Source organism: Artemia sp. Qi Xiang Cuo, chromosome 8 (assembly GCF_049724085.1).
Source record: "Artemia sp. Qi Xiang Cuo chromosome 8, ASM4972408v1, whole genome shotgun sequence".
In the NCBI taxonomy this organism is placed as follows: domain Eukaryota; kingdom Metazoa; phylum Arthropoda; class Branchiopoda; order Anostraca; family Artemiidae; genus Artemia; species Artemia sp. Qi Xiang Cuo.
This window is the reverse complement of record NC_142801.1, coordinates 66,193,224-66,219,111: the sequence shown is the minus strand read 5'-3', so window position 1 is coordinate 66,219,111 and position 25,888 is coordinate 66,193,224. Positions and strand designations below refer to the sequence as shown.

Below are 25,888 nucleotides of genomic sequence, written 5' to 3'. Positions count from 1 at the left end.
TTCAGACAACAAACACCTATGAAAGGCTAAGAAATTCAGCTCAGAAAAGTCAAAAGTCTACTTTTGACTTTTGTCTACTTTCAAAAGTAGCAATCCATCCATCACAAATCATAGGTTTCAGACAACACACACCAACGAAAGACTAAGAAATCTAGCTTAGAAAAGCCCGAAATAGTAATTTACATATCCCAAATCATAGGTTTCAGACAACACTCAACTATGAACGGCTAAGAAACCTAGCTCAGAAAAGTCAAAAATAGCAAACTAGTCATCCCAAACTATAGGTTTCAGACAATAAACACCTATGAAAGGCTAAGAAATTCAGCTCAGAAAAGTCAAAAGTAGCAATCCACCCATCCCAAATCGTAGGTTTCAGACAACACACACCTATGAAAGACTAAGAAATCCCACTCAGAAAAGCCCGAAATAGTAATTTACATATCCCAAATCATAGGTTTCAGACATCATTCACCTATGAAAGACCAAGAAACCTTACCTCAGAAAAGCCTGAAATAGCGAAACTACTCATCCCAAACTAGAAGTTTCAGACAACAAACGCCTATGACGGAGTAAGAATCATAGCTCTGAAAAGTTCAAATAGCAAACTACACATCCCAAATCATAAGTTTCAGACATCACACACCTATGAACGGCTAAGAAATCTAGCTCATAAAAGACAAAAATCGCAAAACACTCATCCCAAACATATGTTTCAGTCAACACAGACCAATGAAAGGTTAATAAATCCAGCTCAGAAAATTCAAAAATAGCAAACTATATATCCCAAATCATAGGTGTCAGTCAACACACACCAACGATAGACTCAGAAGCCTTTCTAAGACTGGTCAAAAAAACCAAAATAATCATACTAAACTATTGGTTTCAGACAAAATTCACCTACGAAATTCTATGATAACTTAGCTCATAAAAGCCTTAAATATCAAACTACACATACCAAATCATAATTTTCTGACAACGCATACCTATGAAAGGCTAAGAAACCTAGCTCAGAAAAGTCGAAAATAGCAAACTACACATCCCAAATCATAGGTTTCAGACATCACACACCTATGAAAGACTAAGAAATCCAACTCAGAAAAGACCGATATAGTAATTTACATATCCCATATCATAAGTTTCAGACAGCATTCACCTACGAAATACTATATCCCAAATCATAAGTTTCAGACAGCATTCACCTACGAAATACTAAGAAACCTTAGCTCAGAAAATTCTGAAATAGCCAACTACTCATCCCAAACTCGAAGTTTCAGACAACAAACACCTATGAGTGACTAAGAATCCTAGCTCTGAAAAGTCCAAAAAGCAAACTATACCTCCCAAATCATAATTTTCTGAAAGGACACACCTATGAAAGGCTAAGAAATCTAGCTCAGAAAAGTCAAAAATAGCAAATTGACCATCCGAAATCATAGGTTTCAGTCAACACACACCTACGAATGGCTATGAAATCCTGCTCAGAAAAGTCAAAAAATAGCAACCCACACACCCCCAAATCATAGGTTTCAGACATCACACACCTACGAAAGACTAAGAAAACAGGATATGAAAAGTCAAAAATAGCAAACTACAAATCCCAAAACATAGGTTTCAGACAACACTCACCTATGAACGTATAAGAAACCTAGCTCAGAAAAGTCAATAATAGCTAAATAGACATCACAAAATATAGGTTTCAGACAACACACACCTATGAAAGGCTAAGAAATTCAGCTCAGAAAAGTCAAAATTGGCAATCCACCCATCCCAAATCATAGGTTTCAGACAACACTCACCTATGAAAGGCTAAAAAAACCAGCTCAGAAAATTCAAAAATATCAAAATGAAAATCCAAAATAATATTTTTCAGAAAACGAACAAAAAAGAAAGAATAAGAAAAAAATCACATAAAATACAAAAATATAAAAATACACAACACAAACGATAGGTTTCAGACAACATACACCTACGAAATACTAGAAAACCTTATCTCAGAAAATCCTGAAATAGAAAACTAAACATCCAAAATAATAAGTTTCAGACAAGAGATATATTTTATAGTCTATTAATCATTGCCAAGAAAAGTCTAAAATAGCACTCTACACATCCCAAATCATAGGTTTCAGACATTACACACCTATGAAAAGTCTAAGAAATCCCACTCAGAAAAGCCCGAAATAGTAATTTACATATCCCAAATCATAAGTTTCAGACAGCATTCACCTACGAAATACTAAGAAACCTTAGCTCAGAAAAGTCTGAAATAGCCAACTACTCATCCCAAACTCGAAGTTTCAGACAACAAACACCTATGAGTGACTAAGAAAACAAGCTCAGAAAAGTCCAAAAAGCAAATTACACCTCCCAAATCATAATTTTCTGAAAGGACACACATATGATAGGCTAAGAAATCTAGCTCAGAAAAGTCAAAAATAGAAAATTAACCATCCCAAATCATAGGTTTCAGTCAACACACACCTACGAGTGGCTAAAAAGTCCCGCTCAGAAAAGTAAAAAAAAGCAACCCACACATCCCAAATCATAGGTTTCAGACACCACACACCTACGAAAGACTAAGAAATCCGGTTATGCAAAGTCAGAAATAGCAAATTATATATCCCAAATCATAGGTTTCAGACAACACTCACCTATGAACGGCTAAGAAACCTAGCTCAGAAAAGTCAAAAATAGCAAACTAGTCATCCCAAACTATAGGTTTCAGACAACAAACACCTATGAAAGGCTAAGAAATCCAGCTCAGAAAAGTCAAAAGTAGCAATCCACCCATCCCAAATCATAGGTTTCAGACAACACACACCTAAGAAAGACTAAAGAAATCCAACTCAGAAAAGTCAAAAATAGCAAACTACATATCCCAAATCATCGGTTTCAGTCAACACACACCAACAAAAGACTAAAAAACCTAGCTCAGAAAAGTCAAAAATAGCAAACTACTCATCCCAAACTATTGGTTTCAGACAACATTCACCTACAAAATACTAGAAAACCTTAGCTCAGAAAAGCCTGAAATAGCAAACTATACATCCCAAATCATAATTTTCTGACAACGCATACCTATGAAAGACTAAGAAATCCAGCTCAGAAAAGTCGAAAATAGCAAACTACACATCCCAAATCATAGGTTTCAGACACCACACACCTATCGAAGACTAAGAAATCCAACTCAGAAAAGTCAAAAATAGCAAACTACATATCCCAAATCATAAGTTTCAGTCAACACACACCAGCGAAAGGCTAAGAAATCTAGCTTATAAAATCCTGAAATAGCAAACTACTCATCCCAAACTATTGGTTTCAGACAACATTCACCTAGGAAATACTAGGAAACCTTAGCTCAGAAAAGCCTGAAGTAGCACACTACACATCCCAAATCATAGGTTTCAGACAACACACATCAACGAAAGACGGGTGCTCGGGGAGAGCCTTTGAGGGTCTGTGGGTCCCTTGAGGGCCGGTGGTCCTTTGGGAGCCCGGGGGGACCTTTGGGGACCAGGGGAGGGCCTTTGGGGGTCTGAGGAGGACGTTTGGGGGATAACATTTTGAAATTTTTACTTTTTAGTTTACTTTTTTTTTGTGGTGCATCTCTGCGGCGCATCCTGTGACGCTTTTTTGTGGTGCCTCCCTGCGGTACATCCCCTACGGTACTTTTCAGGCCCACGGCGCATCCTGCGGCGCTTTCCTGGCCCACGGCACATCCCGGCGGCGCTTCTCTGGCCCGGGGGACCTTGGGGGGCCGGGGGCGGGCCTTTGGGGCACAGGGTGGGCCTTTGGGGGCACCGGGAGGGCCTTTGGGGGTCTGGGTGGGCCTTTGGGGGCGCCGGTGGCCCTTTGGGAGCTTGGGGGGCCTTTGAGGACCGGGGGCTTCCTTCGGGGGTCCGGGTTGGCAGTTGGGGGCCTGGGGGGCAGTTGGGAGCTGGGGGGGCCTTTGAGGACCGGGGGCTTCATTCGGGGTTGGGGTAGGAGGATTGGAACCCTTTGGGGTTGGGGTAGAGGACCTCACAACACTGTTCAAATGAAACTTGTGTATTATAACGACCACAGAGTTTCACCATTAAATTTTCTTCTAAAATCTCTTCCAAAATCTTCTTTTAAAATGTCTATCTGTTTCGCCGAAATAATTCCATAACCTGTCTAAAACGGTTTCGTCCAAATAATCCCTAAACGTAAATTCAGCGTATTCCTTTGTTATTGGCATCTCTGCGCTAACGCATTTCAAATTAATAAGAAACCTTTTCGCGCGCCAAAACAATTCATCGCTAAGATGTTTCTTGGAGAACTGTTTCCATGGCCTGTGGCTCTTAATATCTTTTGGAGTTTGACCAACAGAGCTGTTCCCGAGGCAATGACATTAATGATTTGGATCTATTCCTGGAGAATCGTTTCTAGGCGAAAATTTTTAAAGTCTGACAGATGATGTCATTGGTTGATTGATCTGTCAAGAAAGGGGAATTAATTTGTTGTTTCTAAGGGGAATTATTGATTCACGATAGGTGAATTGAGGTCGACAGCACAGGTGTTCCAAGGTCGATGTTGTTGTTGTTGTAAGTGCACGCTCTCAGCGAATGTCAAGGTCGTTGTTGTTGTTGTTGACACACTTTGATTACGCAATAGATTTAGGTCATTGACCCCATTAACGACGTGTTCTCCCTAATGACTCTATGTCCATATATGGTGTGCTGTCCGTATTCTATGCCCATATTTGGTGTGCTGTTCGGAGTACTAGGGTCACTTCTACTTCCGTAGATAATTCTTCTGGAAAACGTCTAGAAAATCCTCCTCTGCCTACCGAAATACCCACGTTTCAGAACAATGACTAACCACTGTCATCAGTGTTTCTTCCAATGTTCTAATCTTGGTTCACAGTCTTATCTTCCTATTCTTCTGTTTCAATCTAATTTTTACAGTTTTACTAAATCCACCAGCTTTACAAACCACCCAGGTAGGTTTAGCTATCCACTTGACTGGCTTCTGGTTACCCAGCATCAAATCTTCACCTTTATTTATCCCTACTCTAAGAGTCTTCTTGTCATTAATTTTCAAACCTATTCTTGTACCCTCAAGTCTCAAAAGCTCCAAAAATCGTTCTTTTTACTTACATTTTTGTCTGGGTAATTCAAAACATCTATATAATCTAGTTCTAGCAGAGTTTTATCTTCCTATTTGATTCCATGCTCTCCCATATCCTTTGCCGCGTTCCCTAAGTTAAAGTCCATCAAAATGACCCACGATGAATACATAAGGATCAAACAAGAATGGCTGATTGTGCATTAATCATTCTAATAGTCATTATAATGAAAAAATGAAACGGTTCGCTATTTCCAAATACATTGTCTCTAGCTCTTCTCCGCCCCACGAATTTGGACACTAACTCAGACAAATATCCAAGTTATCCTGACCAGCTATGCAGAGTGTACAAGGTAACGTGTCACCTTTCACAACTATTTCAAACTTTCAAAAAATTCGTGGTAATGAACTGTAGGCTATTTAAAGAGCATCTCGTCATAATAGTAACCAAATTCTAGAAAAAAAAAACACAATATACATAAAAAAAAATCATTATAAAATTTATTAAATTTGAAATTATACAACAGAAGTTACGAACCTGGGAGAATTTGTCTGATTTTCCAAAAAAAGAAAAAAGGTAAACACCTATAAAAACTACGGTAATCTAAAATCCAGAGTTTTCACAGTTTTCAAGCCTCTACTTCCAAAAATGATAATTTCGTTTTTTCTCTTAGAAGGATGATCACTGATGCGTGTTTATTAGTTAGTTGTGATTTGTTTTTTTCCCCAACAGTGATTGCATCAAACCAACGGTCTTAGAATTTCAGAAGAGGACACATTCAAACTGAAGTATAAAAATAAGAACTCGGCGAAAATACTTATATTTTTTTTTTTTTTTTTGCCAGGATTATTTTTGGACTAAGCCTGTTATGTAGGTGCTGCGGGGTGATAGCTAGCTCCTTTTTTCTCAGAGGGATGTGGGGCTTTTCCATGGCTTTATGCGGGCATTCAAAAAGGACATCCCTCAAATAAAGAAATGTGCGAGGATCTCACGTTGAAAACCGTGGGAACATAGACTATATAATTCATTTTAATATTTCAAACCTCCCCCTCTATGAGAAATATTTGAAGGGGTCTATTTTTCTACCAACGATTATCATTATCGAAACATTGCTACACGAATATTAAATTCTAACGCAATAATGAAGATTGAGGAAGGGAGTGATAGCTTCCCACACATTTAAGAGAACCTGAGATCAAATGGCTCGGAGTAACAAAGTGTAAGTAAAGAGTGACTGACCCTTTTCGATAGAAAGTAATACTCTAAAAAACAACATTATAATTACAATGTATGCAAATACGGAACATATTATAGCGAATGAGGATTTGAACAATTTTAGAAATAAGGTTTAAAGTCCCACCAAACTACTACTACTACTACTACTACGAACAACTCACCGCAGCACCAAGCCGTCTGAGGCCAACACAGCCACGCACGCTCCTCCTCCACCCCAATCTATTCAAAGTCTCCCTTTTTACACCCTCCCACGAAGTTCCCATGTCCTTTCAATCTTTCTTTATGATGTCCTCCAATCCTAGACGAGGACTACCTGCTTTCCGTTTAGCCCTAGACGGTTGGCCGAAAAGAACAATCTTCGGCAATCTGCCATCCTTCATCCGCACAACGTGCCCTAGCCACCTCAACCTTTCTTTCATTACAGCCATAGAGAGTGGTATTGAACCATATTTTTATGGGTACCCAGTCAGCTGGGTACCCAGAACAATCCTTAAGCAATGTCTCTGGAAAACATCAAGCAAATCTTCATTCGCTTTTCGGAGCACCCATGCTTCAAAGCCATCTTTGACCACTGTCGTCACTGTAGCTTCTAATATTCTAATCTTGATTTGCAGACTTATCTTCCTATTCTTCCAAACTTTTTTTAACTGTGAAAAACACCCTGAGCCTTGGCTATTCTACTTTTATCATCTTCACTGCTCCCACCATCTTTACTAATAATACTACCAAGGTAAGTGAAGCTGCCCACCTGCAAGGCCATACCCATGATTTTTTTTTCGGAAGGGGTATACTAAAAAAAAATTGGGGGGGGGGGGTAGCACAAAAACCTCAAAAAACGCATACAAAATTTGTTTATATCCGTTTTTGTTACGTTTTAACATTTCGGGGGGGGGGGTGTTCAAACACCCCTATTCCCCCCCTCCGGGTACGGCCTTGCCCACCTGATCAATGTTTTCATTACCCATCGTCAACTTTTCATCTGCACTTATTCCTAGCTATAATGATTAAGTTTTTTTAACCAGTATGTTCAAACCTATTTGTTCAAACCAAGGCCATAAAGCCTCAAACCGCTCATCTAATTCTCTCATGTTTGCATTTAGGATGAGTCAATCATAATATTAATCTCAGGTACTGGAATTTTTTCCATTCCATTCCGGCCTACGTCATTCCATTTCTATTTATGTACACCTTTAGACAAAATCCATCAAAATAAACCTTACAAAGGGGGATAGAACAAGACCCCGGCGCCGCACCGCTGAGGGAAGACTGGCGGCGGCGGGGCCAAAAACAGCACGCCGCGCCGCGCCGCCGGTAAGATGTCGGTGGCGCGCTGCCGGCGTGATCAATGTTGACCGTAAATATTAATGTTTTCATCAGTCTTTCTCATATCACAGCTTAAATTTACAACAGATTCGAGCCTACTCATGAGTTCAAAAATTCAGAAGTCGCTGGCTGGAAACTGGTCTTCTTCGCTATTCATCAAGAGAAGTAGAAATGTGGTAGAAACGAAATGGTTGTGACGTTTCAGAAGCCTTGCATAATACGAGTAGTTGAAGTATCTATTAGTTATTTATTCTTAACATAAATAATTATCAAAATTAGGAGTTTTTTTCATCGAGCATTATTGCATATACAACTTCAAATACCGTATCACAAAATTCATCAGTTATCTGGGTAAAAACTTTGAATATAACTTTGAACTTAGAAGCTTAATTTTTTCATAATGCCCTTTGCCTATATCTGTTTTGTAACCTTTAAAACAATTGAAATGGGCGACTTTTATATTGATTGTTTTTTTTTTTTTTTGGTCTTTTAGATTCTTAAAAAGACTTCTTGTATTAAAAATTTGTTTTTAATTAAAATTAAAAAAATGCATTTTAAAGTTTTTTGGCTTCTTTATAGAATATATATCATGTAGGCAAGGCTGAACTGCTGCTTTTTTATTGCTTTTGGCTACTCTTCTGGATATTATTCGTTTTTTTTCTTTTGGGGATTCATTCCAAATTATAAATTGATAAACACCTAATATCAGTCAAATTATAAACTGCATCTAAAAGGGGTAAATATATCAAATATAAAAATACATGATGAACACCTCACATGAGAACACTTCAATTACAATGAAACAAAAAACACTTAATGGTTTATTCGGTATGAAGAAAAATAAAGTGCCAGCTATTTTCTTAGGTATAAATGAAAAGCTCATCCGTTTTAAATGTAATTAAATGAAATAATATGCAGACTGAAGTAGCTCCAGGAAGATGTTGAGATTTTCATCCTAGTTCGTCACTTTTAATCCAAGCAAAATGTTAGGACACTTAGTATCAGTTATTGAGTTTAAGCTTTGATTTCCAAAGGCTCACAAAAATTACCAAATTTAAGAAAGTCGCAACAATAAGTCGCCTATGGTCAAAATACTCAGACTCCTCTTAGATTCCCACCCAGGCTCAAAGCTTCTGTTATGGTCATTTCCATGGAAATCTCCAAAGAGTTTCATTTTCAAGCGTAGTTAAGGGTCTTTAGCCTTTTTCGCTTTTCTTCAAAGCTTTGAAAAAACTGTTATAATATTCCAAATGTTACATTTGTTATATTTGCGCATATTTTTGGTAATCATTTATGGGGTGATCGAATTTTTTAAACCACTGTAGATACGTAAGAACGTTGCAACATCTAGTACCATGAGGCCATAAGACTGTCAAAGACTCCTCCTTGAACCTCCCAAAATGAAAGATTTTATTATGACCTCGCCTTTTTATGAAAATTGGGCGCTCGACCAAAGCTCCATTGTTACTCGAGCGCATCATTAAGTGGGGATTCCGATATCGCTTTCGTCACACCAATTCGTTTTAGTGTGACTCTCTCAGGTATTTATGAATGAATATTTTCAAATCACACCCGCTCCATCAATAAGAAAAATAAAACGGATTGGACGCATATGTCCCTTTCCTTTTGGACGGTAAAACCATACAAGTTCTGTATCAAGTATAACTCACGAAAATCTTGATAATTTTTGTCAACTATTCAACTTTTTGGTATGCCTGCTTTCAACAAAAAAAAAAAAAAAAAAAAAAAAAAAAAAAAAAAAAAAAATCAAGGTATTATCACTTAAATATAATAACTCCCTTTGCCCCCCCCCCTATGGATACTATCTTGATAGGACACCGTCTCTGCTTTAAATAAAAAAAAAAATAATAATTAACTTATTGGCGCCCCTGCTTTCAAAAAAAAATCGAGGTATTATCATTTAAATATGATAGCTCATACCCCGCCCCCCTCTGGATACCACCTTGATAAAATGCCGTCTCTGTTTTAAATTTAAAAAAAAAAAAAAATTTGGGGATCCCTGCTTTCAATAAAACAATTTCGAGATATTATCATTTAAATGTAATACCCCCCTACCCCCCCCCCCTGGATACCACCTTGATAGGATACCGTTTCAGCTTTCATTAGAAAAAAAAGTTACTTAATAATTAACTAGGTCACTATATGGTTCAAACAAACACGCAAAAAAACACTAAAAAGATTAGTGTTCCTTTAAAATAAATGAGCGTATTAGTAAAAGGATAAAAAGACAACAACAAAAAATTCAAAGTTATTCAGATACACCTAAAATTATTAAAAAACTAAGTCATAGATTAGTCTTGGAATTCAATAAGATTTAAAGAATATAATTAAAAGGGAGCACACACAAAAGTCAAATTAGGCCAGTAGCCTATGAGAAATTGCAAAATACCCAAGACAATGAACAAGTCTTAATGGGGGGCCCTAGGTCTATCAAAATATTTCAATGGTTTCCCAGGGAATTTGATATCATTTTCTTCTGTCTCCACTTTAAATGAAAAATATAATTATCCTTTTGGCATCCCTGCTTTCAATAAAAAAAAAATAAGGTGTTATCACTTAAAAATGATAGACCCCTATAGGCAATAATTTACAATTTATTTATGAGTCATATTTTTGGGGTAGCTTCCGAACAATAGAGTACTAAACGTTCAGGCGTTCAACAATTGAGTATTGAACATCAAGAAAATCTTATCTAAAAACAGCAAAAAAAAAAAAAAATCTGCAAACTTACAATTCAGCTGTAGAAGCAATCTGTCGGCTGTCAATTTCAAAATCCAACTGAAGGCTGAAGCTGTATAGTAGTGAATTCGTTCTATAATTCTATTCAACTTGAAAATACAATTCTTGACTACGATAGATGTTGGAAATAACGATTGGGAAACTAATTCGAAATGATTTAAACTCATTTCATAAAGACGATGCAGTTTTTTGTCAACATATGAAGAACTGTGTATATTGCAATATTTGCAATTGCATATTGCATCTGTCTGGTTTTTATGCACAGTAACAAAAGAGACGAAAATTAATGAAGAAGAGAGTAGTGAAGAATTATGGTATACAAAGCAATATTTGGCAGCGAAAGTCATTGGTGATAAATCGCTAGGGATGGCACCGTGATTGCGTGATTTTCGGGAATTCGGGGAACCAAATTTTTTTCGGGGTGACGCATTAGATTTTCGGGGAAACACCCGAAAATTCGGGGATAGTGCAAGCCCTGCTTGATTTCTAATCAGAAAAACCGAAATACTAAACCACACGAGAAGCAAAAGCTCCAACTTTGCGGTTGACGCAATAAAGAATTGCCGCAAAATTAATTTAAAGTCGACCGAACGCTGCTGTCTTTGTCGGCAGCGGCGCGCCTTTGGCACGGCGGCGGCGTTGTGACACTTCAGTAGCGGTCCACCGAGCCTCTTGGCGGTGACGCTCGATCGATTTAACGGCACGGCACCGGGGTCTAGATAGAACACATCCCTGCTTAACACCTGATTTAATGCAAAACCAGCTGCTAACCTCATTTCCTACCTTAAACGCAGCAGTGTTATTCTCGTACATATCACTAATCACTTTAATGTATTTGTCTGATATACCATACAAGGATATAACCTTTACTAAAGCTCTTCCATCAACAGAATCGAACGCTTCCTCATAATCTATAAAACTGAGGACCAAAGGTGTTTGAAAACTCAGGCACTTCTCAATTATTAACCTAAGAGTCAACAATTTGGTCGACACATCCCCTACCCTTTCTAAAACCGCACTGTTCTTCTCTTAGACTGAGACATCTCTCAGTCTAAAAAGTATCATATTACTAAGTAATTTACTACCTAAGGAGACGAGACTAATGCCTCGATAATTAGCACACTGACTTTTATCACCTTTCTTATAAAGTGGCTTGATTAAGGTTTTCCTAAAATCTTTAGGTACTTCCCCTATTTCAAAAATCATATTCATAATCTTCAGTAGCTTATTTCTAACCTCAGAGCCATCATATTTAAGAAACCCATTTACCACACTATCAGTACCTGGAGCCGTATTATTTTTTATTTATTTTAGTACCGTCACTAATTCTTCCTCACGAAACAAATCTTCCTTCACATCCAAGGTATCACAAACTTTTTCATTTTCCTCTATATTTTATCCTGCTATCTCAGCTTAGCAAATTCTCAAGATGTTCTGCCCATCTCTCTTCAATTCTTACCTTGTCGCTAATTGTGGCCCCATTCCTATCTTTAACTGGGCCAAGACCGGATTGACCACTCCCTCTCAATTTATCAACATGCCAGTACAATATTTTACTATTATGCCGTCTAGCTGCATCTTCCAGATCGTCGGCAATTTTATCCAAGGCCTCCACTTCACACTTCCTTAGTTCATATTCTAATGCTTTCTCCACTTTCTTTATATTCCTTTTGTTTTCATATGATCTATCACTTAGATAATTCATGTACAAGTCCTTTTTCCTTTCTATTAAACATAAAGCTTTTTCACTAATATTCTCAGCTGCAGTCCTAGCTTTCTTCCCTAAGACACCTTAAGCAACTTCACAAAATATTTTTCTAAATTTATTCCAGCCATCTTCCACATTATCAAATTTTTAACTCTCAAGTTTAGTATTCAACTGTTCCTGAAAAGTTTTTCTCAAATTCTCATCCTGGAGTCTACCAATATCATAACTTTCCGGAAGGTAATTACCCTTCCAAAATTTCAGCTTTAAATTAACCCTTGACACTACTAGATGGTGATCTTTACTTTTAACATCAATTACAGCACTCCTATATACCCTAGTATCTTGTATTGATCCTGCCAGTCTTCGGTTTACTATAACATAGTCAATAAGGTTTGCTGTCTTACCATCACGTGAATACCATGTTAACTTATGAGCCATTTTATGACCAAACACCGCATTGGTTATAACTAGATTGTTATACCTACAAAATTGCAAAAGTCTGTATCCATTACTGTTTTCTTTTCCTACACAAAATTTACCTAGGCTAGGATACCATCTATCCCTATTTCTATCAACGAGGGCGTTAAAATCTCATAGTAAAAACATCATATTTTGCCTGGGACCCTGTCTATTTGCTCCTGTAACTGTAAGTAAAATTCATCTGAGTCACTAGTATCTCCGTCAGTCAGTTCTACAGGGGCATATACTACTATAACTAATACCTTGAACTTATTAGTCATAAAATGAGCAATTAGTATTCTATTATTAATACCTTCCCAGCCTTTACAAGACTTAACATCTTCTTTATTCATCATGAGCCCTACTCCCTGTCTATGTACCCAATCCTTCCTGCCTGAGTAAACAAATTCTATCACATAATTTCATGCTTCCTACCCCTGGGATATGAGTTTCTGAAACTCCTAATAAGTTCAGTTCGAATTGTCTGAATTCGTTAGTAAAAATTTCGATACAATGGTCATTTTTTAAGGTCGTAACATTCCAAGTTTCAATTTTCATGTTCTTTAAATCATTAAAATTATTTTGGCCTCAGGAAGAGCAATGATCCCGGATACCATTGCAGGACGGGGATCACATATCTTCTCAAGTTTACACCAAAGTGCTCAAGCCGGTTTAGAACCGGACAGCAAGAAGTCCCTGGAACCTCCATGAACGGAGGCTTTTCTACAATCCTGGGCCCATCTTGATCACAACATGGTTTTCAGTACTTGGCGATGCTCTTCTATCAACAATAGTCAAAATCCTCCACAGACAATCTCAAGCCTATTACCTCCGACTCATTATATACTCATACCTACAAATAGTATGCTACTATGGAGAGGCAGCCCATGGTAGATACATTAGCTAGGAAGAGGTTTTTCAGCCCGAAGACAAACGTCAAAACATACCAAGCCCAGAAGAATTGTCCATTAATTAGAATCCCGTGCAAATGTTGCATCGTTTACTAGGCTATAACTTCCTCGAGGGTCGCCACTCCTCAAGTGGGAATAGAGTTGACCGGACGGTCCCCAGTCTTGCAGTTACCCTGAGAGGATCGAGGCAGCCCTTTGCAGAGGCCGTTGTCCATAGATCTGGATCTGACGCCCTGCCGCAGTTGAGGACCCTCCCGCGGTGGTGTTCTGCATCACCATGCAATGTAACCCATTACTGGGAGAGGGTTTGTAACTCATAGGACTTGTGGACACACCAGTGGGCCCTTTTGAGTAATACATTTGAGGGGCCTTCTTCCTCCTCCGCCTATGTTCATAACCCTGGGTGAGGGTGCCCCAGTTACTATTATGAACCCCCAGGGACAAGGTCCCCCTTGGCCCGTGCCTCCTATGAAGGTACCCTACATATATGTAGGGCGTTCCCCTATCGCCACTTGGGGACATGCTGAGTGGTCTGGGGGAGGCCAGGAGCATTAGTTAAGACAATAAAGCCAAAACAATAAAATGAAAGCATATTTCCAAAACGATGATAGAAATTATGGTACCTACATGTTATAGCAACCACACTAATGAACTGAAACTAGTCTTAGTCAAATATACCAAAATATGATGAAAAAATGATACATTAGTAACAAAATTATGGAAACTACAACAGAGAATTATGAAAAGCAGGCTGCCTACAATGTATCATGCTAAATACTTAACCTAATTATCCCTATAGATTAAATAGTTAATTAAAATATACTGAAATAGATACAATTATCTCACTCAGGCTTAGCTGATTATCTCCAAGTGGACACATAAAACTGGTTTCTATACAGCCCAAGAACAAAGTATGGTCACTATAACAAACTAAAAGCTAAGTACCTCAAAATCATCGAACATTGCTAAAGATGACAGATGCAATTTGACCTTATGCATCCGTGCTTCTAAAAACTAAAAGCTAATCTAGCATTGATAAGGACAACATATGTAATTTGACCTCATGCATCCTTGTTTCTCAAAACTAAAAGCTAAGTACCTCAAAATCATCTAGCATTGCTAAGGATAACAGATACAATTTGGCCTTTTGCATCCTTGCTTGTCAAAACTAAAAGCTAATCTAGCATTGCTAAGGATAACAGATGCAATTTGACCTTATGCGTCCTTGTTTCTCAAAACTAAAAGCTAAGCACCTCGAAATCATCTAGCATTGCTAAGCATAACAGATGCAATTTGACCTTATGCATCTTGTTTCTCAAAACTAAAAGCTAAGTACCTCAAAATCATCTAGCATTGGTAATCTAGCATTGCCAAGGATAGCAGTCGCAGTTTGACCTTATGCATACTTGTTTCTCAAAACTAACAGCTAATCTAGCATTGCTAAGGATAAAAGATGCAAATTGACCGTATGCATCCTTGCTTCTCATCAAACAGTTCGTGGTAACGAACTGTAAGTAAGGAGCACCCGGCTCAATGGTAACTGAAACTCTAGAAAACGGTATTTTGATACAAATAGATACATCAAAAGAATCACATTTTAATGCTGATTTCAAATATATAAGTTTCATCAAGTTTAGTCTTACCCATCAAAAGTTAGGCGCCTGAGAAAATTTGGCTGATTTTAGAAAAAGGGGAAAAGACCCCCTAAAAGTTATAGAACCTTAATGAAAATAACACCATCATATTCAGCGTATCAGAGAACCCTGCTGTAGAGGTTTCAAGCTCCTATCTACAAAAATGTGGAATTTTGCATTTTTTTGCTAGAAGAAAGATCACGGGTGCGTGTTTATTTGTTTGTTTGTTTGTTTTTTGTTTTTTTTTCCCAGGGGTGATCGTATCGAACCAGTTGTCCTAGAATATCGTAGGAGGGCTCATTGGAACGGAGATTAAAAGTTCTAGTGCTCTTTTTAAGCGATCAAAAAAAAAATGGAGGGCAACTAGTCCCCCTCCCACGCTCATTTTTTCCCAAAGTCACCTGATCAAAATTTTGAGATAGCCATTTTGTTCAACATGTTCGAAAATATAATAACTATGTCTTTTAGGATGACTTAATCCCCGAACTTCCCGGGGGAGGGCTTAAAGTTATTAACTTTACCAAATGTTAACATATAGTATTGGTTATTGGGAAGCATACAGACGTTTTCAGGAGATATTTTTACTGGTAGTGGGGGGGGGGGTCGGGGGGTAGAGGGAAGGATATTTCCATTCAGGGATTTTTAATGGGGGAAGGGAAATTGTAATTAAGGGGACGCCGGACTTCCCAGCATTATTTAAAAAAAGATCAGAAATTTAAAATAAAAAACAAGTATTTCAACTGCAATAGCAGCAACATCGAAACTTTAAACGAACAGAAAATATTACATATATAATTGGGTTCACCCCGTAGTCAATGCCTCGCTCTTTAAGCCAAAGATTTTTTAGTACTTTCATAAGAGCTATTTATTCTAATTAACGGCCTTTGTGATTAAGCGGTCATTTCTAAAGAATTGGAACAAAATTTGAACATTCGCTTAAAGAGCAAGGTATTGACTAGGGGGCGAACCCCCTAATATACGTAATAAAAATATATGAATATAGAAGTTCATTACGTAAGTTAATTTGTAAGTTACGTATATTTATTACTAATAAAAACGTTCGGAAATAAAATTAAACAACTTTCGAGAAAGCCATTTAACTAAATAAAAGTAAATTAATATGAAAATTTTGTTTTAATTATTCATGTACAGTGAGCCAAGATCAAAACCTGCATTTGTTCAAAAACATTCAAAAATTAAATAAAAAAAACAAGTTATTTAAACTGAAAGTAAGGAGCGACATTAAATCTTAAAACGAACAGAAATTATTCTGTATATGAGAGAGACTGTCCACTCCTCAACGCCTCGGTCTTTACGCTAAAGTTTGACTCCTTCTCACAAATTTGTTTTTTAAAACAAAAAAAAAACTTTAGCGTAAAGAGCGAGGCGTTGAGGAGGGGACAGTCCCTTTCATATAAATTTCTGTTCGTTTTAAGTTTTAATGTCGTTCCTTACTTTCAGTTTAAAAAACTTGTTTTTTTTATTTAATCAAAACTAAAAGCTAATCTAGCATTGCTAAGGATAACAGATGCAATTTGACTTTATGCATCTTTGCTTCTAAAAAGTAAAATCCAATCTAGCATTGCTATGGATAACAGACGCAATTTGCCCTGATGCATGCTTGCTTCTCAAAACTAAAAGCTAATCTAGCATTGCTAAGGATAACAGATGCAATTTGACCTTATGCATCCTTGCTTTTCAAAACTAAATACTAAGTGCCTCAAAATCATCTAGCATTTGTAAGGATAACCGATGCAACTTGACCTTATGCATCCTTGCTTCTCAAAACTAAATTCTAATACACATTTTGAAAAAGAGAATCCCCCAATTGCCTTTCTTATATAAAATATTGTGTCTAGATTTCTAGGCATTAAGAAAATGCCTAGGAAATAAAAATTACACAAAAATCAACATGCATGAGAAACCTTTAGCTATTATCTACAAAAAGTGAAATTTCGTGTTTTTTCACAGAAGGATGGTTACATATGCGTATTTTTGTCCTACAAATAATCATATCGAGCCAGTACTTGTAGATTATTGAAAGAGGATTCGTTCAAATGAATATTCAAAAATCCAGCGTTCTTCTCCAGTAGAAAAAAGAAATCGCACCACAGGAAACTACCATTATCTAGAATTCTGACCAGTATAAGGGCAATTTGGTCTGAACAGGGCTGAACCGTTATTGAGCGTAATCCTGAGAGGTTTCAAAGGGTAATTATACAGCCTCTCAGTTACAAAGGTCTTACTGGAGTAAGTTATACTATTCAGCCCTAAACCTACATGGTTTCGATAGAAACTGAAAGGTTATTTTAAGATATTAATCTAGTAAAACTAACAACTATAGTATTTTATTGTAGCACACCATTCATTAGGATGTTGAACAATGGATTCTCTCATCGGACCTTACCTTAGACCTTAGATCCCCCTGTGCCTCCGAAGGCACCCAGGGCATCGACGGATAGACGCCAGTTGTCCTTCAAATCGGCTTCTGCCATAAAGTCTTACCAATAAGGTTGTATTTGTACGTATTCACGTTGAGACGGTCCCTCTGGTATGTTCGGCGTAGTGTGTTTTTGTTTTGTTTTCCCCTTCACAGCGTTCCCGTTGGTGACCACTGGAGGATGGACTTCGGTGTCCGATCGTCTTTCATTCGTACAACATGTCCCAAGTATTCACATCTTTGGGTCCCGATCATGTCAATGACTAAGGGTTGTTCGGTAATTTGGCGTATCGTCTGGTTCGAGACGCGTTGTATCCAGTTTATGTTGAGGATTCTTCGCAGAAAATTGTTCTCAAAGGCTTGGAGTCTCTTCTCTTGCTGCTGATTTAACGTACAGTATTCGCTACCATATAGCATAACTGGGAAGACATTACTGTTAAAGACTTGGAAGTTTTAGCCAGTTTGAGAACTTCTGTGAGCGCCACATCTGCTTAAGTCTGGTAAACGAGGCACTAGCATGCCCGATACGAGTGTGGATCTCTTTGTCTATTGCCCGTGTGTTCTCTACTGTGCTTCCCAGATATTTAAAATGAACAACCTGTTCTATATCATCATTGCCGCACTTTATGTTGAGGGGGGATCCCGTGACAGCCATTATTTTAGTTTTTGATGCATTTATCTTGAGGCCAAACCACAGTGCACTTTCTCTCAAAACATCCAAGAACTGTTGGATTTTCTGCTTGTTTGATTCGAGGAGGCTGATGTCGTTTGCGAAGTCTATATCTGCAATCCTCTTTTCGTTTCTGATTGGAATTACGTAATTTGCGCATCCGCGGAGGATGTAGTCTATCACCAGTATGAAGAGAAAAGGGGACGGGACACATCCTTGCTTTACTCCGGAGATGATTCTGAAATATCTGGATTCGCCTCCATTCATCAATACGCAACACTCCGTGCTCTCGCACAGAACCATAATTAGCCTTACGAGTTTGTCAGGGACACCGCAGTACTTGAGGATTTTCCAGAGTCTATCTCGATGAACAGAATCGAATGCTTTCTCAAAGTCAATGAAAATTAAGTACAGCTTCTGTCTCCGCTCGTTTGTCTCTTCTAAAATCATTCATAATGCAGAAACGAGATCTGTACAGGAGCGGTTTGGGTGGAAACTGTGTTATTCGTCCCTTAAATGGTTTTCGATCATTGGCTGGATACGGTAGAGAATGAGGACAAGAAGCTCTCCCAGAATAATGAGCAAACTGATTCCTCGCCAGTTGTCGCAAAGCATGACATCACCTTTTTGAACAGTTTCCCAAGGGTATTGCACATCCACTCTTTCGTCACTACCTTGGCGCCCCATATCATGCTAAACAGTAGAATCCAAGTTTTGATACAGGATCTAACAGACATTTTTAGTATTTTAGCGGAAATTCTATTGTTTCCTGGAGCTCTTCCGTTCTCCAGTTTCTTTGACGCAGAAACTATCTCAATTTCTGTAGGAGGATCGGTGCTGATTTCAAGAATAAGCAAAGGGGTCTTCAGTATATTGGGTGGGATTGATAAATTCTGGACGGTTTATGACACTTTCGAAGTGGTTGGCCCAGACTTCTTCTATCTCTTTCTCTTCTGTGACTATTTTTCCATTTGTGTCCTTAACAGGACTATCAGTTTTTTTGCTGCTTACCGATCATCTTGTTAGTCATCCCGTAGACCGTCCTAGAATCTCATTTTTTTGCTGCCGTCTCTGCTTCCGCTCCCTTGCTCTCCAGGAAAGTCCTTTTGTCAGATCTCACACTTTTCTTTATAATCTTGTCCTTATCCCTATATGCCTGGAGCTTCATTACTGCATCGTTCTGGAACCCTGCTGAAAGTAAATGTTGTTTCAGAGTTTTTCTTTCATGGATCAAGTTCCAAGTTTTATCAGAGATCCACCGGTCTTTGTGTCTCTTTTTATGTCCAATTACTTCTTTTGCAATATCGTTGAAAGTATTGCTTATGATAGTCCATATAGTGTCCACGTCTCCTTCACCTAGATGGCTAACCTGTGCTAAAGCCTCAAACCTGTTGTGGAGACTCAAAAAGAATTTCCTCCTAACTTCTGGTTCAGCAAGCTTATCATATTCATATAGGGGCATCAAGGGGTTGGTCTTCTTTTTCGGGGTCTTTAGTTTGAGCATAAACTTAGCAATACAGAGACTGTGGTTTGAGCCAGCGTCAGCTACTCTCAGTATCTTTACGTCCTGGAGACTTGATCGCCATTTCCTGTTTATAAAAACAATGGTCAATCGTATCTCTTGTTATGCCGTCAGGAGAGGTATAAGTGTACTTTTGGATATTTTTGTTAAGAAACTGTCTTCCACCAATCAAGAGATCATTTGTAGAAGTAAAATCTATAATTAGGGATCCAGTTTAATTTTGGTTGTCAAGTCCATGTAGACCAAGCACTTTTCTGCAGTAGGATCTATCGTCACCTACTTTGGCGTTGACGTCTTTGGCGAATATAACCATATTATGACACAGTGTATCTTTGGAGACTGAGTTAAAGAGTATCATAGAAACATTTTTCAGCATCATTCGCCGGTGCAACACGCGACTACAGTCACTTTAATGAGGTATCCCTGGAACCTCACAAACATTACTCTTACATTGACAGGAGTCCAGCTGATAAGTAATTTTGCTGTATTTAGGGACATAAACATTGCTGCTTCTGCTTCTCGTTTCTTTTCGGGTCCACTATAGATTATTGTTTGTCTATTATTGAGTGTTTCTTTTCCGAAACTGGTCCATCTCACTTCTGCAGTGCTACTATGTCAAAATTGTAGGCAGTTACTTCTTGAAGTACCTGCTCGGTTTTGATCTGCCACATTGCCCGTACATTCCAAAAACCAAATCTAAAAGGCCGTTTCGTACCCATAAAATAAGTCTGGGGGCGATTCCTTGTTGTCGTCATCTCAGGGGTTTTATTCTTCATCCATGTTTCAATCGCTGATTGGTTTTGACGGGAGAGGGACGCAAATCCTCTGCCTAACCCTCCTCCTTTTTCCAGGTTTGGGACTTACTGCACTTTTGTACAGGCGGAGTCTCTTATTGGAAGGAGTTATATATACAAAGAGTTTGAGTGAGCTGAATGAGTGAAAATTGAGTGAGTTAAGTTTTGTTTCTCTGCTTTACATTATATTTTGCTGAAGACGGCTATTAGTATTATGCCTGAAATATTCGGTTAGGCTGTGTATTATATTTTATTCTTTGTCTTCAGAACATTCCCCATGAACTTCTTATATTTTGTATTATAGAAAGACAGTGTGGTCTTCGCAATTATTTACTAAGATTTAACTATAGAGTTCTATTCAGTCAGTTGATAACGGATCAGATTTAAGTGTTTTATATTAAGTGCTGATTTTGTCAGTATCCTTGTGGGACTTGGGACAAATAAATTATTAATATTATTGTTCAGGCAAATGAAACCGGGCCCTCTTTTTAAAACTACCGTCGAGTTCAGATTAAATATTGATCTAGAAAGGCATAACAAAGACCGTGACTGTTACTATCCATCAAGTTTTGTTCAGATTCGAAAAACCCTTTTAGTCGATGTCATGATAACAACAATTTAGGTTGTTAACCTTTCCCCCAAAAGGTTAGAAAAGGTTCAGAACCAAAAAGATGGTGTAAATAAGACCCAGACTGTTACCTTCGCCTGTGTTTGGTTAGGATCGAAGAACAAGCTCTACTAGATAAAAGGATTTTGGAATTATATTTAGATGACAATTAATTAGCCAGTATAAGAATAGCTTTTACCTCTCAGAAGGGTCTGTTGTGCTCCGATAAACTTTTCTGACATACGTCGTAATACCATGAATTATGGGCCCCCCTTCTCCTTCCAAGAGGAAGAATTTGCTATACACTAGAAATGTACATCTAGAACAGTTAGTTATACTACCTATGTGGTTCGATTAACAACCACTTCCGTAATAAATTCTGACAACTAGTTTTTGAAGATTCCATGTATGACAAATTAATGTGGAACCCTAAAAAGTACAACCAAAATACTTGGACTTAAGCCCTATTTTCAGCATGCCCTTATCAGGTGATGTTGTCAATATTAAAAGAGCTTTTCGTTCACCAGATTTTACCTTCCCTAAAAAGAGTCACTTCAAATGGGCCTCCTTTGCCTTTTGAACATCAAATAGCACCAGTGAAACCTCCCCCTTATTTTAGTTAAGATTCAACAGTCTCTTTTGTTAGATATCTTGAATATAAAAATTCAGTAAATTCCCCTCCTCCTCCTTTCAAATCCCCAAAAAGTATGGGTCACTTTCTGATCCACAAAAGGTGTAGCTAGGACACTATCCAATAGTTAACATCACGTTTGGCCCTATCCTGGCAATCCTTTCTGATATATTTCCAGACAACAAGGGTTTAGGTACCCTTTTTTTCCGTTCTTTTTACGAATTTCAAAATACTTGTATGATACACCCCCTGCAGCTTAAGAAGTGAGGTTAGGTTAATCTTAATAAAATATACCCAAGTCTGATGAAAATATAATACTTCAGAAACAAATTTGGGCTATATATTTGCACACTAGGGGAGGTGGGGGCAAAGTAAAGCAGGTCTGCATGCACAATTTGTTAGCTACTATTATTCTAATATTATAAAGTAAGTTGTTTTGGGATTTCACACTGTCCAAATACTTTACCAACACCCCCACCCTCCTAATGTGCAAATATGTAGCCCAAATTATATATTTCTCATCTATTCTGTCAATTCTCTTTGTCTTTTCTCACGCCAAGTTGAAAGAAACTAGCGAAAGAAACCGGTTTACAGTGCGTCAAAGCATGAACAACTTGAGCTGCAGTAGGTATATCATACAAGAACCAAAAAACTCTTCTGTAAGTTTACTCTCATGATTTTTGTTAACATTTACATAGCATTATTTTTTTTCTAAAACACTCCTTTTAGAAAAAAATTAATTTTTTAATTAAATTTTTTTTTCAATTTTTTTTTGTAAAGCCTTCCTTTCTAAATGTTTGCTATATGTGTCTATAAGGCAAATTTATGTATTTGCTAAGATCAAGCTACTCATTCTTTGCATTATGTAGAGTTTTAAACTATCAAACCATTGCTAAGAAAAGATTCAAGTTTACGTTTTACTTACAATATTCTGTTGAAGTAATTAGCACTATCAAATCTTTGCTAAGAAATGACCCGAGTTTTTGGTTTACTTAGACTGAGTGAGTTTCAACATCACAAGGAAGCGCCGAAACCCACTCAATATCAATAGGTATAAAAAATTTACCATGCTTCTCCAACTGGAGAAACCCAAACTCAGATTTGGGTTTTAGAGAAGGGGATGAAAGCGTCTCCATCGGAGCATCATTTTGATTCAATATCATGTTTGAACTGGTTGTTTCGAGGAGTTCCTCTTTAATTTCTGAAAGAAAAGCCAATGTCAGTAGAATTTCGATACAATTAGTTAAAGAAACTTAAGAGCTAACAGAACCTAAAATTAAAGAAACTGTGAAAAAAATAAAACAAAATATGATCATCAACTTTAATTTATTTAAAGGAATGAAGCTACCTTACCCTTTTTTGTCTCTCTTTTAAGCTATTGACTTACCATTGATTTTTTTTTTTTTTTTTTTTTTTTTTAATGTAAAACGGGAACAAAAACAAAAATATTTTTTCTAATATTATAGTGGGTGGGCGACGAAAAGAGAATTAAAGGTTGCGACAAAATAGAAATGTAAATTTATTGATTTTAAGAAATTTGCAACAGAAAATTATAAATACCAACGGTTTTATCTATGTGAAGGTGTTTCAGCGTCAAAAGAGCACCATTCAAGATACAAGCCCACAAACCTGGGTTGGCAGATTCTTCGAAACGAGGAGTTATTGACTTTTTCATAGGAGAATGTATATTATTGATTCATAGAAGCAAAACGTGTCTCCTTGTTTGACTTTTATTCTGTCATTCCAACTGTTTATTTCCAGCTTTTTCAACCATCTACCTTTTATCAATTGCTTTTTTAGCCATCTACCTTTTTTAAACTGCTTTTCCAACAATCTGCTTTTTCGGCCATATTTAGAATAAATTTGAAGTTCTAGGGGGGGGGGGGTCAGTTTTCCCCCGTCCGTACGCTCATGTATGTATCCATACTTTTATTTATGTGAAAGTGTTTCAGCTTCAAAAGAGCACAATTCAAGACGCAAGTACACAAACGACAAACCTGGGTTGGCACGTTCTTTGAAACGAGGAATTATTGACTTTCTCATGGGAAAAGGTGTATTATTGATTCATAGAAACAAAACCGGTCTTTAAGAAGAATTTCAGTCTTTGCTAAAATCAAGCAACTCTTTGAATTATGAAGAATTTTTATTATCGATCCCTTGCTAAGAATAGACTCAACTTTACATTTTACTTACAAAATTCTGTTGAATTAATTAGAGCTATCAAAGCTTTGCTAAGAAATGACCCGAGTCTATGGTTTACTCACACTGAATGAGTTTCAGCATTACAAGGAAGCGCAGAAGCGAGTGAAAGTTGAGTGAGTTAAGTTTTGTTTCTCTGCTTTACATTATATTTTGCTGAAGATGACTATAAGTATTATACCTGAAATATTCGGTTAGGCTGTGTATTATATTTTATTCTTTGTCTTCAGAACATTCCCCATGAACTTCTTATATTTTGTATTATAGAAAGACAGTGTGGTCTTCGCAATTATTTACTAAGATTTAACTATAGAGTTCTATTCAGTCAGTTGATAACGGATCAAATTTAAGTGTTTTATATGAAGTGCTGATTTTGTCAGTGTCCTTGTGGGACTTTGAACAGATAAATTATTAATATTATTGTTCAGGCAAATGAAACCGGGTCCTCTTTTTAAAACTACCGCAGAGTTCAGATTAGATATGGATCTAGAAAGGCATAACAAAGACCGTGACTCTTACTATCCATCAAGTTTTGTTCAGATTGGACAAACCCTTTTAGTCGATGTCATGATAACAACAATTTAAGTACCCCTTTCCCCCAAAGGGTTAGAAAAGGTTCAGAACCAAAAAGATGGTGTAAATAAGACCCAAACTGTTACCTTCGCCTGTGTTTGGTTAGGATCGAAGAACAAGCTCTGCTAGATAAAAGGATTTTGGAGTTGTATTTAGATGACAATTAATTAGCCAGTATAAGAATGGCTTTTACCTCTCAGAAGGGTTTGTTGTGCTCCGATAAACTTTTCTGACATACGTCGTAATACCATGAATTATGGGCCCCCCTTCTCCTTCCAAGAGGAAGAATTTGCTATACACTAGAAATGTACATCTAGAACAATTAGTTATACTACCTATGTGGTTCGATTAACAACCACTTCCGTAATAAATTCTGACAACTAGTTTTTGAAGATTCCATGTATGAAAAAATTAATGTGGAACCCTAAAAAGTACAACCAAAATACTTGGACTTAAGCCCTATTTTCAGCATGCCCTTATCAGGTGATGTTGTCAATATTAAAAGAGCTTTTCGTTCACCAGATTTTACCTTCCCTGAAAAGAGTCACTTCAAATGGGCCTCCTTTGCCTTTCGAACATCAAATAGCACCAGTGAAACCTCCCCCTTATTTTAGTTAAGATTCAACAGTCTCTTTTGTTAGATATCTTGAAGATAAAAATTCAGTAAATTCCCCTCCTCCTCCTTTCAAATCCCCAAAAAGTATGGGTCACTTTCTGATCCACAAAAGGTGTAGCTAGGACACTATCCAATAGTTAACATCACGTTTGGCCCTGTCCTGGCAATCCTTTCTGATATATTTCCAGACAACAAGGGTTTAGGTACCCTTTTTTTCCTTTCTTTTTACGAATTTCAAAATACTTGTATGATACACCCCCTGCAGCTTAAGAAGTGAAGTTAGGTTAATCTTAACAAAATATACCCCAGTCTGATGAAAATATAATACTTCAGAAACAAATTTTGGCTATATATTTGCACACTAGGGGAGGTGGGGGCAAAGTAAAGCAGGTCTGCATGCACAATTTGTTAGCTACAATTATTCTAATATTATAAAGTAAGAGTTGTTTTCGGACTTCACACTGTCCAAATACTTTACCCCCACCCCCTAATGTGCAAATATGTAGCCCAAACTATATATTTCCATCTATTCTGTCAATTCTCTTAGTCTTTTCTCACACTAAGTTGAAAGAAACCGGTTTACAGTACGTCAATGCATGAACAACTTGAGCTGCAGTAGGTACATCATACAAGAACCAAAAAACTCTTCTGTAAGTTTATTCATGATTTTTGTTAACATTTACATAGCATTATTTTTTTTCTAAAAAAATTAATTTTTT

The 25,888-nt window shown here is 37.3% G+C and overlaps 1 protein-coding gene across 9 annotated transcripts in view; it reads right to left on the bottom strand.

The window, feature by feature from the left end:
• The window catches only part of LOC148949713 (uncharacterized), a 224,285-nt gene that overhangs the window by 32,844 nt on the left and 165,553 nt on the right, over positions 1–25,888 (bottom strand). For 7 of the 9 annotated variants that reach the window (XM_089093689.1, XM_089093686.1, XM_089093687.1 and 4 more), the window contains one exon: positions 22,848–22,982. The exons of the other annotated variants lie outside the window; for them this stretch is intronic. In XM_089093689.1, the coding sequence (XP_088949815.1) occupies positions 22,848–22,982 (135 nt within the window). The remainder of the gene's footprint in view (positions 1–22,847; positions 22,983–25,888) is intronic. 9 annotated transcript variants of the gene reach the window in all.